Source organism: Doryrhamphus excisus, linkage group LG2 (assembly GCF_037039965.1).
Source record: "Doryrhamphus excisus strain RoL-2023G ecotype Guam linkage group LG2, RoL_Dexc_Guam_v1.1, whole genome shotgun sequence".
In the NCBI taxonomy this organism is placed as follows: domain Eukaryota; kingdom Metazoa; phylum Chordata; class Actinopteri; order Syngnathiformes; family Syngnathidae; genus Doryrhamphus; species Doryrhamphus excisus.
The window spans coordinates 5,120,453-5,131,216 of NC_136358.1; the positions used below are offsets into that span (position 1 = coordinate 5,120,453).

Below are 10,764 nucleotides of genomic sequence, written 5' to 3' on the forward strand. Positions count from 1 at the left end.
TATGTGTCTTGTCATGTAGATCATAGCCATTTGTTATGATAGCATTGTGAAGAATGGCGGACACACGTAAACGCACGCGCACACTGAGGTCCAACATCCTGGTACTTCTGTGCGTTGTCAAGGCAGCCTGTGTACGGTTGGCTGGCGGAATCGAGCTGCAGTGTCCTGCCTGGTCTGTCCTCGCACCACAAAAAAAAAGACAAAACCTCCCCCTAAAAACTATCCTGGAAAAAAAGTTAGATGTAAGTCAAAGAAAAGGTAAACGATCGTGCATGCTTTTATTTTCTTAGCGGGTTCTTTTCGACAGCAGGAGCAGACAGACGGCAAGGACAAGAGGAGGAAGATGTCCATTGTGAGACACAGCCTGCTTGAACGCCCCCCAAATGGCGCACTCTTTTTTTATTTACGCATGCACGCATTAAAACGCTTCGGCGTTTTTCGCCGGCTTCGATTTGAGCCAAGCAAACGGTCGATAAATTGTAAATATTTGTCGTCGACGGGCAGAATTGTCGTGTCATAATAGACACGTTTAAAGGGGCAGTGTCACCCCGTTTGTGCTTCCGGCTTCTAACACGTCTCCCAAAATATGTTTGTAGATAGGTTAGGTTAGCACAATGTGACCATGTACTATTGTCTTAACCTTTTAACACCCAGTATAAAGAGTCGTAACGTGTATTTTTTTGTTTTTGTATCAAAATGGGCTATTTTACACGTCGTATACTGTGAGAGTCATTCATGCTAATCTCTCAAAATACATTGTGTTCATATACCAGTCCAAAATATGATTACAAATTTAGCAAGTCAATTCATACTGACAATATTAGGAATATTTGGCACTTGAAGGAGCATGAGGAACCTAAAATATAGCTGAACTTAATTTGATCTTTCTCTAAACAGGTTCATCCTAATATCGCTAATTGTTTGTGAGTAGTACTTATCTATTATTGTTTTCAGTGCAATTAAAAACAGTAATTTGATATTCCAGATTATGCCTCATGTTGATGTGCTTCCTTAGGACACCCGATTGCCAATGTGATGCTGTCCACGCTGTGATAACATGAAGAAGAACAAGTTGTGTCATTGAGGACTGACTGAATGGATGGATCCATGTGACCAGCCATTTTGATGAGATCTGACGTGCCATACAAGCTGGCGACAGCATGCCAAGCGTCAAAGGGAAAGGCGGTTCTGCATCCCAGCGGTATGACGAAGCCACTCTGGCGCGCAGAAGGGAATACTGGCGAACCCAGAAGCGGCAACAGAGGGCCCGGCTTTCAGGGTCAGGAAAGAGACCAAAGCGGGAGAGTACACTTAAGGCCTGGCATCTGAGTGCTCCGACGGGCGTGAATTGTACCTCATCTAGGCCTCAGAGATCTAAAAGAACTGACAGCACTGCGACCACGCTAACCAATGGCAGCTCAGCTAACATCGCACCACAACGCAGATCACGACAGAAGACACACTTTGCGTTACGCTCTCAGAAACCACGCCCTGAAGTACCCTCCTTGTGTGACTCCGCGCCTATCAAGACAGAAGACACAGCACCTCAAACAGGAAGCAACAATGCAGCGTCTCTTCCTCTGCTCCTGTCTGAAGAGGAGAGGGCAGCTCGGCGCAGAGAGCACTGGAGGTTAAAAAAGCGAGAGCAACGAGCCAAGATGGCCGCAAAGCTCTCCAAAGCCAGAGAACGGACGCAGAACAGAAACATCACATCAGAGAGGACAAGTGCTACTCATCCTATTCCAAAGGTGAAAACACAAATACTAGCAAATAATCATAATAGGAACAAAGCCTCTCAAATAGGAATACCTGATGGTAACTTGGAAAGAAAGCCTCCACATTTTGTACCGCCCTCCGCCCCTCGAGCAATCACCAGATGCAGTACACCTCGGCAGAGATTCATAGAAGCTCAAAGACATCTAAAAGTCAAATCCTTGTCTTTGGCGTCAACTTTTAATTTGAGACACATTCTCCGAATAGATACCTGTGACACACCAGAGCAGATCATCTCCAAGCAGAGGGAATACTGGCGCATTAAAAAAAGAGAACAGCGGGCAAATATGACAATGGAGGCCAAGGTCCGGCTCAAGGAGAAAGACTCCCTGATGCGACGAGTCCGACGCTATCAGAAGATCCTGGAGGACATGAGGAGGGCCCGAGCGCTGGCCCAGTCGTCAGGAAGCATCCTGAGCCACGGGTCTGAGACCATCGGGGGCTTCATCAAAGAGGACGGGACGGTGTCTGTTAACGTTCCCCAGTTGGTTTCCTTAAATCCCAACACATCTAAAAGCGGAGAAGGACTTGATGCTTCAAATCCTGCTGATGCTAAGTGGACGCCACTTTGTGTCAAGCAGCTCCCCCCTCAGGTCAACGTGTCCCCTGTTGGAGCGGCCACTAAAAGCACAAACACATCAACCATACAAAGTGCCACCAGCACCCTCACCCTCACCCATCCCCAAAGACAACAGAATTTCGTTCCTGGAAATCCGCCCCCAGGTGGATGTGTTATGAGAATGGCCGTTTCAAATAGCGTACTCTCTTCGGATCTGGCATTGACAGAGGAGGCGAAGATGGCCAAAAAGCGGGAGTACTGGCGGTTAAAAAAGCGCCAACAGCGAGCTGCGCGGGCGACGCGACTGAGGCAAAGTGTGTCTGAAGCAAGACACACAGCAACATTGCAACGGAGGAAAGCCCTGCGACAAGCAGCAGCAGCAACCCCTGTGGCACCAAGCAGGCCTCCTCCGGTGGCGAGTAAAGGAAACCAAGCATCTTTTTCAAACGACAGCCGGTCTCCCACACCACATGATAATGCCATCAAACAGGAGCCCACACCAGCATCTAACCTAAATGGCACCCCGCAAGCAGCCATATGTCCAGACCTCAAACCCCCGGCCTGCCCTGCCTCTGCAGTGCCATCACCTCCAGTGCCTGAGCCTGACCTAGCTGTGGCTGCAGACAGCCAGGCTACTACTCTGCTAGCGGTGGCCTCCATGAAGAGGCTACTGGAGGAGTCGCTAAGCACGGTCAACAGTGAGTGTAAAAGCAAAGAACCCCAAGTTAAGGCTGAGATTAAAGAGGAGGCTTCGGAGCCAAATTTAACTCCTGCGGTTCCCATCGTCGCTGACTTCACACTGCAGGTCAAAACCCAGCCCCCCCTCAAGGACGACCAAACAACACCTCTTTCTACCTCAGACGTGCAGCCCACCTGCAAGGAGTCACCCCAAAGCACTCCCGTGGTCAAGAGGGAGGGCGCCCCCATGCTGTTGTTCCATGAGAACTGCACCTCAACACAACCGCCTAAACTCCATCACCTCCCTGAGCGCATAAGAGAGAATCAAATCGATGCCGCTTGTCGGCAGACATTGAGCACGGTGGAGCAGAGCACCACGAGCAGCCTGCAGAAGAAGAGGGAATACTGGAAGCTGATGAAGAGGCAGCAGAGGGCCCGTTTGAAGGACCAGCTGAAGGAGAGGCGGCTTCCCCTGAGAAGCAACCAGGTGATGTTTTTGGTTGTTATGTATTTATGATGTGTGCTATTTCATGAAGATCTCCGTGTGTGTGTGAGGATGAAACCTGACTCATAGCCTGCAAACATCTCTTGAGAGATTTGACACTGGGGTAGCAAAAATAGCTTTCACTTGGGGTGGGGGGGTTAAAATTAAGCAGGTCATTTGCTCGTCAACACCAAGACCAAAGAGGTGTGAAACATCTTGTAATCCATATATCAAGCAAGACACCATGGGCAATGTTATTCCTCCTACTTGTATCTTCTTGAATGGCCACTCCATACGCCAGTGCTTTTTGTGTGTTTACATTTTGCAGGAAGTCATCAGTGTTGTGTTGTTTTGCCTTTCAGGCTCCAGCTCTGGTTGTCAACTCCATCAAAGCCGTGAAGGCCCCAGCAAAACTTCTCCCCAAGGCACCCACACCTTCCTTTTCGTCAGGTAGAAAAATTCCCACTTCTCTAGCCCTCACTTCCTCGTCTTATAGTGCTGAGACGTCAACGGATACGATTAAAGTAAAGCACCCTGTCACCAGCGAGCCATGTGACGTGAATGATCCACACGCCATGTCATCTTCACTTAAGTGGACATCCAGAAGCACAGATTTCCTCCCTGCTCTCAAACCCCCGGACAACCCTCTTTCCACCATCAAACTCTCTCCAATTGAACCCCTTGGCCAAACCTCAAACCCAAGTCCCATTAAAATCACTCAGAGCTCCAAACATTTCCAAGCCATGGCACCTTTAAGCACCATGGGTCCTCCAAAGCCTGTCCCTGGGGAATCCAAGGAGGACTTTCAGAAGAGGAAGCGGGAATATTGGAGGATAAAAAAGAAGGAGCAGAGAGCTAGGAAGGCTGTTGGTGATAAAGGGATCGCTCCGGGGAGAGCCTCCAACTGCAAACCCATCCTGCATGCTCAGGAGATGCACATTCAGGTACTACAACCTTCATTCATTCATTCATTTTCTACCGCTTTTTCCTCACGAGGGTCGCGGGGGGGGGGTGCTGGAGCCTATCCCAGCTGTCTTTGGGCGAGAGGCGGGGTACACCCCGGACTGGTCTCCAGCCAATCACAGGGCACATATAGACAAACAACCATTCACACTCACATTCATACCTATGGACAATTTGGAGTCGCTAATTAACCTAGCATGTTTTTGGAATGTGGGAGGAAACCGGAGTACCCGGAGAAAACCCACGCATGTACGGGAAGAACATGCAAACTCCACACAGAGATGGCCGAGGGTGGAATCGAACCCAAATCTGGTACTACAACCTATTAAAAAGAAATATTTCTTCATTAAAAATGTCCGGTGAAGAAGGTTAGCCGTGTTCACCATGACAACAGGAAACACTAATCTTGTTTTTATAAGTATTTTAAGTATAAGCATATTAAACAGAACTGTTTTATATTCAATTTCATCACAGCAGGATTCCTATCAATGGGGGACCTCCGGTCATGTGACTGAAGAATCAACACATCTCATCAGGTACAATACTTGATTTGCTCTGCCTTGTTTTTTTTTTGTTATAGTTGTCGTTTTATCAAATGTTGTTTTTGCAGCAATTCCATGCACACTGAGGCCTACCCAGAGTACACAGTGCCACTACAAGGTGAAGTATTGATGTGTTTTCAATAAAATCTGAATAAAAGGCTAATTTTCCTTACCTGGTGTGGTCAGATGAGCTTTTGTTTGCCAATGACGAGCACCATCCCAGCGGCGAAGACAGTCTTATATCGGAGCCCACGTGGAGGAACATCTACCTCATGGACTACGACCCCCTTAACCAGCTGCTGGTATGCATGGTGTGCGGCGACCTGCAGTACTCCCACAGTTTGGAGGGGGTCCGCGCCCACATCGAGGAGGCCCATCCACACACGCTATCCCTGGAGCCGGCCGAGCGGCGGTGCATCTTGGAAGGCTGGGATGAGCAGGTGTCCCAGCGGGAGCGTTTCTTTACCAGCCAGCTCCAGCAGCATGGAGCTACTCTGCCGGGTAAAATGCTCTCCTCGTGTCTTTATACACTTTAAAGCAGTGTAAATATTTACAACATATTGCGCAACTGCAGGGTCTTGAGACACATGCTAACTCGCAAACTAGAGAGCTAGCGACCTAAACGGTAGCCTTCAAGTTATTTCCTTTAAACTTAAATAGCCAAAAACTTACCACTTCCACACGGATAGGGAGGATAACTATTAACAGTTATTTAACCTTTAACATGAACATTAATCAAACGTAATATTTTTTTCTGGGTACATGATACCATACAGCATCCATATCAAACTTGCGCATATCAAGGCGGGGGCCTCATTGTTTGAGGCCCCCGCCTTGATATGAAAGTTTAATGTTAGTGCGGCCCATAGATGTTGTATGGTATTTTATTTTAAGTCTTTTATTTACATAATTTCCGGAAGGGACAGGACATATTTGTGTTCTTCATGGACACTTAACTGGTTTGTCATTCATTTATAGCGTTTTTGTTTATACTCTCTTTCTCTCAAAACCATAAAAATATGCACTGTTCATATCTTTATAAGGGGACGTGAACCTACAAAATCAGTACGAGATCAAATATTTAGAATTAGTATGCAGGATGTTTGAAGTTTCATTTTTTTTTTCTCGCATTTGTTTTACAGAAACATACAGGAAGTGACGTGCAGGGCTGGCCCCCACCTGGAGAAAAATATCTCTACCTAGCATGTTTCAAGAGAAAACTTGAATTGAAACGCATCTGAATTACAATAATTCACATTTCATCTCGTGTGCTATGTTTGGACGAGCCCACTCATGAAAGCACAAGAACGGCGGCTGTTGTTGTTGTTGTACAGTTGAGGATAAAATTATTAGCCCGCAAAGAAAAATTTCACTGTTTTTAAAGTATTTCCCAAGTACTTTTAAACAGAGCATTACATTTTTAACACAGACTTTTTAGACATTCTTGTGTTATTTTGGATGCTTCCAATATTTTAGTTTGCACACTGAAATGACAATATTCAAAACCTCAAAATTATTAGAACCCCTGTATCCTAATAGTCAATTCAATATCCTTTTTGCTGGATAACAGCGTGCGGTCATTAGTTATAGTTTTCAACAAGTCTCTCACACTTTTTTTGAGCAACCTCAGCGCATTGTTCTTTGGAAAATCTCTCAAGCTTCTCCAGATGTGATGGCCTTCTGGCATGGACATTCTCCTTCAGGTCACCCCACACATTTTCAATGGGATTCATTGACATTCATTGTGGTCTTCTGGAGATAGGTCTTCACCAAGAGAGACGTCTGTTTTGGTATCGTTGTCATATTGGAGGATGAAATGACGACCCAGACCCAGTTTTACTGCAGACTGCTTGAGGTTTTCTTTCAAAATCTTCCCATATCTTTTTTTTTATTCATGATTCCTTCCACTTTGACAAGATTTCCAGTTCCAGATGCACTGAAGTATGCCCACAAGATAATACTCCCATCATCCTGTTTCACTGTGGGGATGGTGTTCTACCTTTTTTCTCCAAACATAAGCAGTGTCTCTATGGCCAAAGAGCTCTTGTTTGGTCTCCAGGTAATCCAGGTTGTCCTGAGCATAATTAAGTCATACTTAAGGGTTGAAGGTGTCTCTTCTTGGTCTGCAACCTCGCAGTACATTCCTGTGCAGAGCTCCGGTGATTGTTTTCGGTCTTCTTCTGTCATTCACCAGCGTCTTGTCAGTTTTTCTGGGGTCTTTAGACACATCAGTTTTTTGTCCAGGGTCTTTGAAACCTTCCGTTTCTTACCTCTGCAAAGCTTGTTCTCTATTGTGCGGCTGTCCTTGAATCTCAGGATTATACTTCTTAACTCCAGTTCTTGACACTTGGAAACACTTGGATAATAGCATTGTACACTGTTCTCCTGCTATGTGTGCATCAATAATTATTATTTTTCTAAAGTCTGATTTCTTGAATTTTCGGCATGGTGCTTTCTCAACTCAGAGCTCAAATACCCATACTTTTAAACCATGTTTTAACTTAATTGTTGAGTGAAATCGCCCTATTCACCTGGTCAGCTTTAAGAACATCACCTGTGACGTTAAAGCACATCATTTGCACAAATGATTTAATAAATGGTCATTTCTTAAAGGGGGCTAATAATAATGTAACTGGTTATTTTAGTTATTTCTTCAATAAGTCTGTTTTGGTGTACAAATATAAATAATTTGTGACTTCTAAATAAAACAATGCTATGTCGAAAATCCCTTGCTCTGTTTAAAAAAAGTACTTGGGAATATTTTGAAACAACTTCAATTTTCAAAGGCGGGCTAATAATTTTGTCCTCAACTGTACCTGTGTACTGTATATTATTTTGTACACCTTTCTTTAACAGTACTCCAAGCACTTAATCTTGTTTAAAACACTCAGTTTTTTTTAAGACTGATCATTGTGATTTGAATCTGTGTTGGCAGAAAAAAGGCAATAAGAAGTAGTGTGTATTAGTATGCGTCAAATACACAATAATCACTCGGGATTGATCAGCCTTGGTCATGTGACTGCTGTAAATAGAAAATACTGTATTTGAGATGCCAAATTTCAGACGTTCCGGCAGCCTTTATTTATTATTTATTGTGTTGTTGATTTTGCTGGAGAAGATTCCAACGGCTGCAGGGGATCCCCTCCGAGTGTCTTTGTGACTTGTTTACCATTTCAAAAGGGAATGTTTTCAAATGCCTTTCAAGAAATAAAAGATTTTGTACGGGACAAGGTCTTTTCATGCTATAATAGGAAACTAAATGACAGCCGTAAGTCACTCTTGCTGTGGATTTATTTGTTATTACTACATTTGTACAATGTCATGATGTTTTCCTCACTGCTTCATCCCACTACTCCTCCTCGGTTCCTCCTCCTCCTCCTCTTCTGGTGTAGATGCTTCTCTCTGGGTTTCTGTACGAGAGCTGTGGTGGTGTGCTGACTCTGTGTAGGTTCCAGCCTGGAGCTCCCTGGGTCCGGGTTCCAGGCGGAAGAGGGTGGTGATCTGACCCAGGATGGGGTTGTTCTCCTGGAGGCCAGAGATCCACTGGTTGAGGGTGACCTGGTCTCCCTGGTTGGTCATACACATGGCAAACACTGGACCTTCATCCACTGCGGGTACAAAGACACAAGTTCAAGGATACAACTTTTATGTATTTCTTGCTGCAGACAAAATACGATCATCTCACGGTCTTCTACGTCAAACGTCTCGATGTCTCCAAGGTCACGGTCATAGTCAAGGTCGAGCTGCAGAGGGTAGCCAAAGGAGCGCTCCGGATCGTAAGGTTCCTCGACCTGCAGACGGAGAAGTCAGTCGTGCCAAGAAAACGTTTGAGGCAAAGTTGTTGTCACCTTCTCGTCTGGTGGCGTGGGGTCAGCGCGAAGCACGTAGTACTGGACACATGTCTTCCTCAGCCACAGTGGGAAAGGTCCCTCCACAAACACCGGCCTGCTGGGGTTATGCTTGGCTAGGAGCTCCATCTGGCTGGGGCTCTGGATGCCTGGTGGGGTACACCATGCTGTCAACAGTAGTACAGTAAGTTATTTAAAGCAGTAGTTTGGACCTACCTACTATGTGTGGAACTGTCATCTGGTCTTCCATCCCTTTGAGGGGCATCTGGTGAGAACAACAATGATGCCACTTTTCCCTTTGACAAATATTATAACTTTAACTCATCACCTGGTAAACGCTGACTTTAGCATCCAGGTCGCTAGCGATGCGTTTGAGGCTGAAGCGAGCCAATTCTACTGGGTCTTCAGGCAGCTGATGCGGGATGGGGAATGGGTTGGCGTGTTTGAATCTGGGGAACCAGTACATAATGCGCTGGTACTTCCTCACAGCGTGGCCTTTCTCTCCAAATATCTGCACCAACAGCACCTTAGTTTCCACGTTAGGCGTGATGCCTAGGGGAAAAAATATTCATATTCAGCTTCAGAAAATTTAATATTTGAGTACTTGCTTCCCCGGACACACACCGTAGGTCTCCATCTGTTCTAGTATCTGCACTGCGCACTCCTGCTGTCGGGGATAGTGGTTAAACATGCGCTGGATGAAGTTCCGGGGCACAAATACCTCCTTAGGAAAAACATCCAGGAGCTTGTTGTACACAGCCAGGTCTTTCTCCACACCAAACTCGGGCATCTTCTTAAGAGCTGCATAGATGAACTCCACGTGACCCCGTCGTCTCACATCAGCCTTGGTGAAAAAGTCCACCACCTTGTTGAAGGAGGCCTTGCTTTTGTTTTCAGGGGCCAACTCCTCAAAGAGGTCGTGAGGGACTACAGACTTGTTCTTGCCATCGTCCTCTTTGAGGAACTCTGCTGGCACTCTGCGATCTTTGGAGCACAGTGGGCTGCTGTGGATACGCCTCAAGACCTGTCACGATGATGTATGAACTTTAAATCCACACTCATGGGGATTGTTGCTATTTCGCTGATGCTGAACAATGTTTACCTGAGGTTGTGTGTTGTGCAGGATGCTGGGATGACCAGATTGGAGCAGAGCGCCATATTTGCCTGCAAATGAGGCGGACTGGCCCAGCAGCCTAAGCCTCTGCAGCTGGATCAGGCAGTGTGCACACTTCATGATGGGGCCATCACTAGACAAACACCCAGAATGCAGAACTGGATGGGAAAAGCACAAGGTAGTTAAACACACTACAGTATTACAGCTATTGAAAACTATTGTTCATATATCAGTTTCATTGTTTTCACAAACGTCATTTTTATGGCGTAAAACTACCTTGTATTATTTACTAGTATTACTATTATATACTAATAACCATACATTATTGTAGAGCAGAACTACTTGCGTTATATGTATGTACTTAGTATGTAATTTTGCAGTGCAATGGATGATAAAAACTGTCAACGCTGAATAACGTTAACATGAAAATATATAGTATATAAGTAAAATAACTAGTTTCTCTATTTGCGTCATGTTTCGCGAGATACGCACCGTTTATTAAACGTCCCCTTCAGCGATTATTCTTCATGGGTGCCACCATGTTGGAAAGCCAACTGACTTCCGGTTGCCATCCTCAAACACGTCCCCTTTACGCAAGCAATAGTTCCGCTCTCTTGTTTTGACTGAATTAAGTTTAGCATTAAGTTCAAATGCAGGAATTTGTTTGCTAATAATGAATAAAATAGAATTGGCGAATAATAAAATTATAATTTAACTGCAATTATAAACGTAGCCACACATAGTCTGAGGCACCAAACCCGTAACGAAGAAACATTTACAAACAACGTAAATACAATTAATCT

At 45.2% G+C, this 10,764-nt stretch overlaps 2 protein-coding genes across 6 annotated transcripts; one reads left to right on the forward strand and one right to left on the reverse strand.

Annotated features, from left to right (window-relative positions):
* Positions 1-79: 79 nt before the first annotated feature.
* LOC131125896 (uncharacterized) lies at positions 80-8,229 on the forward strand. 5 transcript variants are annotated; one of them, XM_078796206.1, is made up of 7 exons: positions 80-352; positions 1,016-3,497; positions 3,857-4,438; positions 4,932-4,993; positions 5,068-5,117; positions 5,186-5,500; positions 6,142-8,229. In XM_078796206.1, the coding sequence occupies exons 2-7, from the start codon at positions 1,161-1,163 to the stop codon at positions 6,156-6,158; spliced, it is 3,363 nt and encodes a 1,120-aa protein (XP_078652332.1). In that variant the 5' UTR covers positions 80-352; positions 1,016-1,160; the 3' UTR covers positions 6,159-8,229. The 5 variants fall into 5 exon arrangements, with proteins under 5 accessions (XP_078652332.1, XP_057923878.2, XP_057923882.2 ...); XM_058067895.2 differs by having other exon boundaries at positions 80-258; XM_058067899.2 differs by having other exon boundaries at positions 80-258; positions 4,935-4,993.
* Positions 8,102-10,563, reverse strand: ecsit (ECSIT signaling integrator). The gene is made up of 8 exons (XM_058068027.2): positions 10,454-10,563; positions 9,950-10,119; positions 9,472-9,871; positions 9,176-9,399; positions 9,064-9,112; positions 8,848-8,996; positions 8,685-8,790; positions 8,102-8,607 (listed from the first exon to the last, which is right to left on the reverse strand). The coding sequence occupies exons 2-8, from the start codon at positions 10,079-10,081 to the stop codon at positions 8,333-8,335; spliced, it is 1,335 nt and encodes a 444-aa protein (XP_057924010.2). The 5' UTR covers positions 10,082-10,119; positions 10,454-10,563; the 3' UTR covers positions 8,102-8,332.
* Positions 10,564-10,764: the final 201 nt, after the last annotated feature.

Bases quoted from the DNA above. Each gene is read 5' to 3' on its own strand.
- ecsit (XM_058068027.2), bottom strand. From the start codon at position 10,081: ATGAAGTGTGCACACTGCCTGATCCAGCTGCAGAGGCTTAGGCTGCTG. The intron at 9,872-9,949 runs GTAAACATTGTT...TCATCGTGACAG, and splicing joins TGCACAACACACAACCTCAG to GTCTTGAGGCGTATCCACAG. The intron at 8,608-8,684 runs GTGAGATGATCG...TTGTACCCGCAG, and splicing joins GACGTTTGACGTAGAAGACC to TGGATGAAGGTCCAGTGTTT.
- LOC131125896 (XM_078796206.1), top strand. From the start codon at position 1,161: ATGCCAAGCGTCAAAGGGAAAGGCGGTTCTGCATCCCAGCGGTATGAC. The intron at 4,439-4,931 runs GTACTACAACCT...ATTTCATCACAG, and splicing joins CTCAGGAGATGCACATTCAG to CAGGATTCCTATCAATGGGG. The intron at 4,994-5,067 runs GTACAATACTTG...TTGTTTTTGCAG, and splicing joins GAATCAACACATCTCATCAG to CAATTCCATGCACACTGAGG.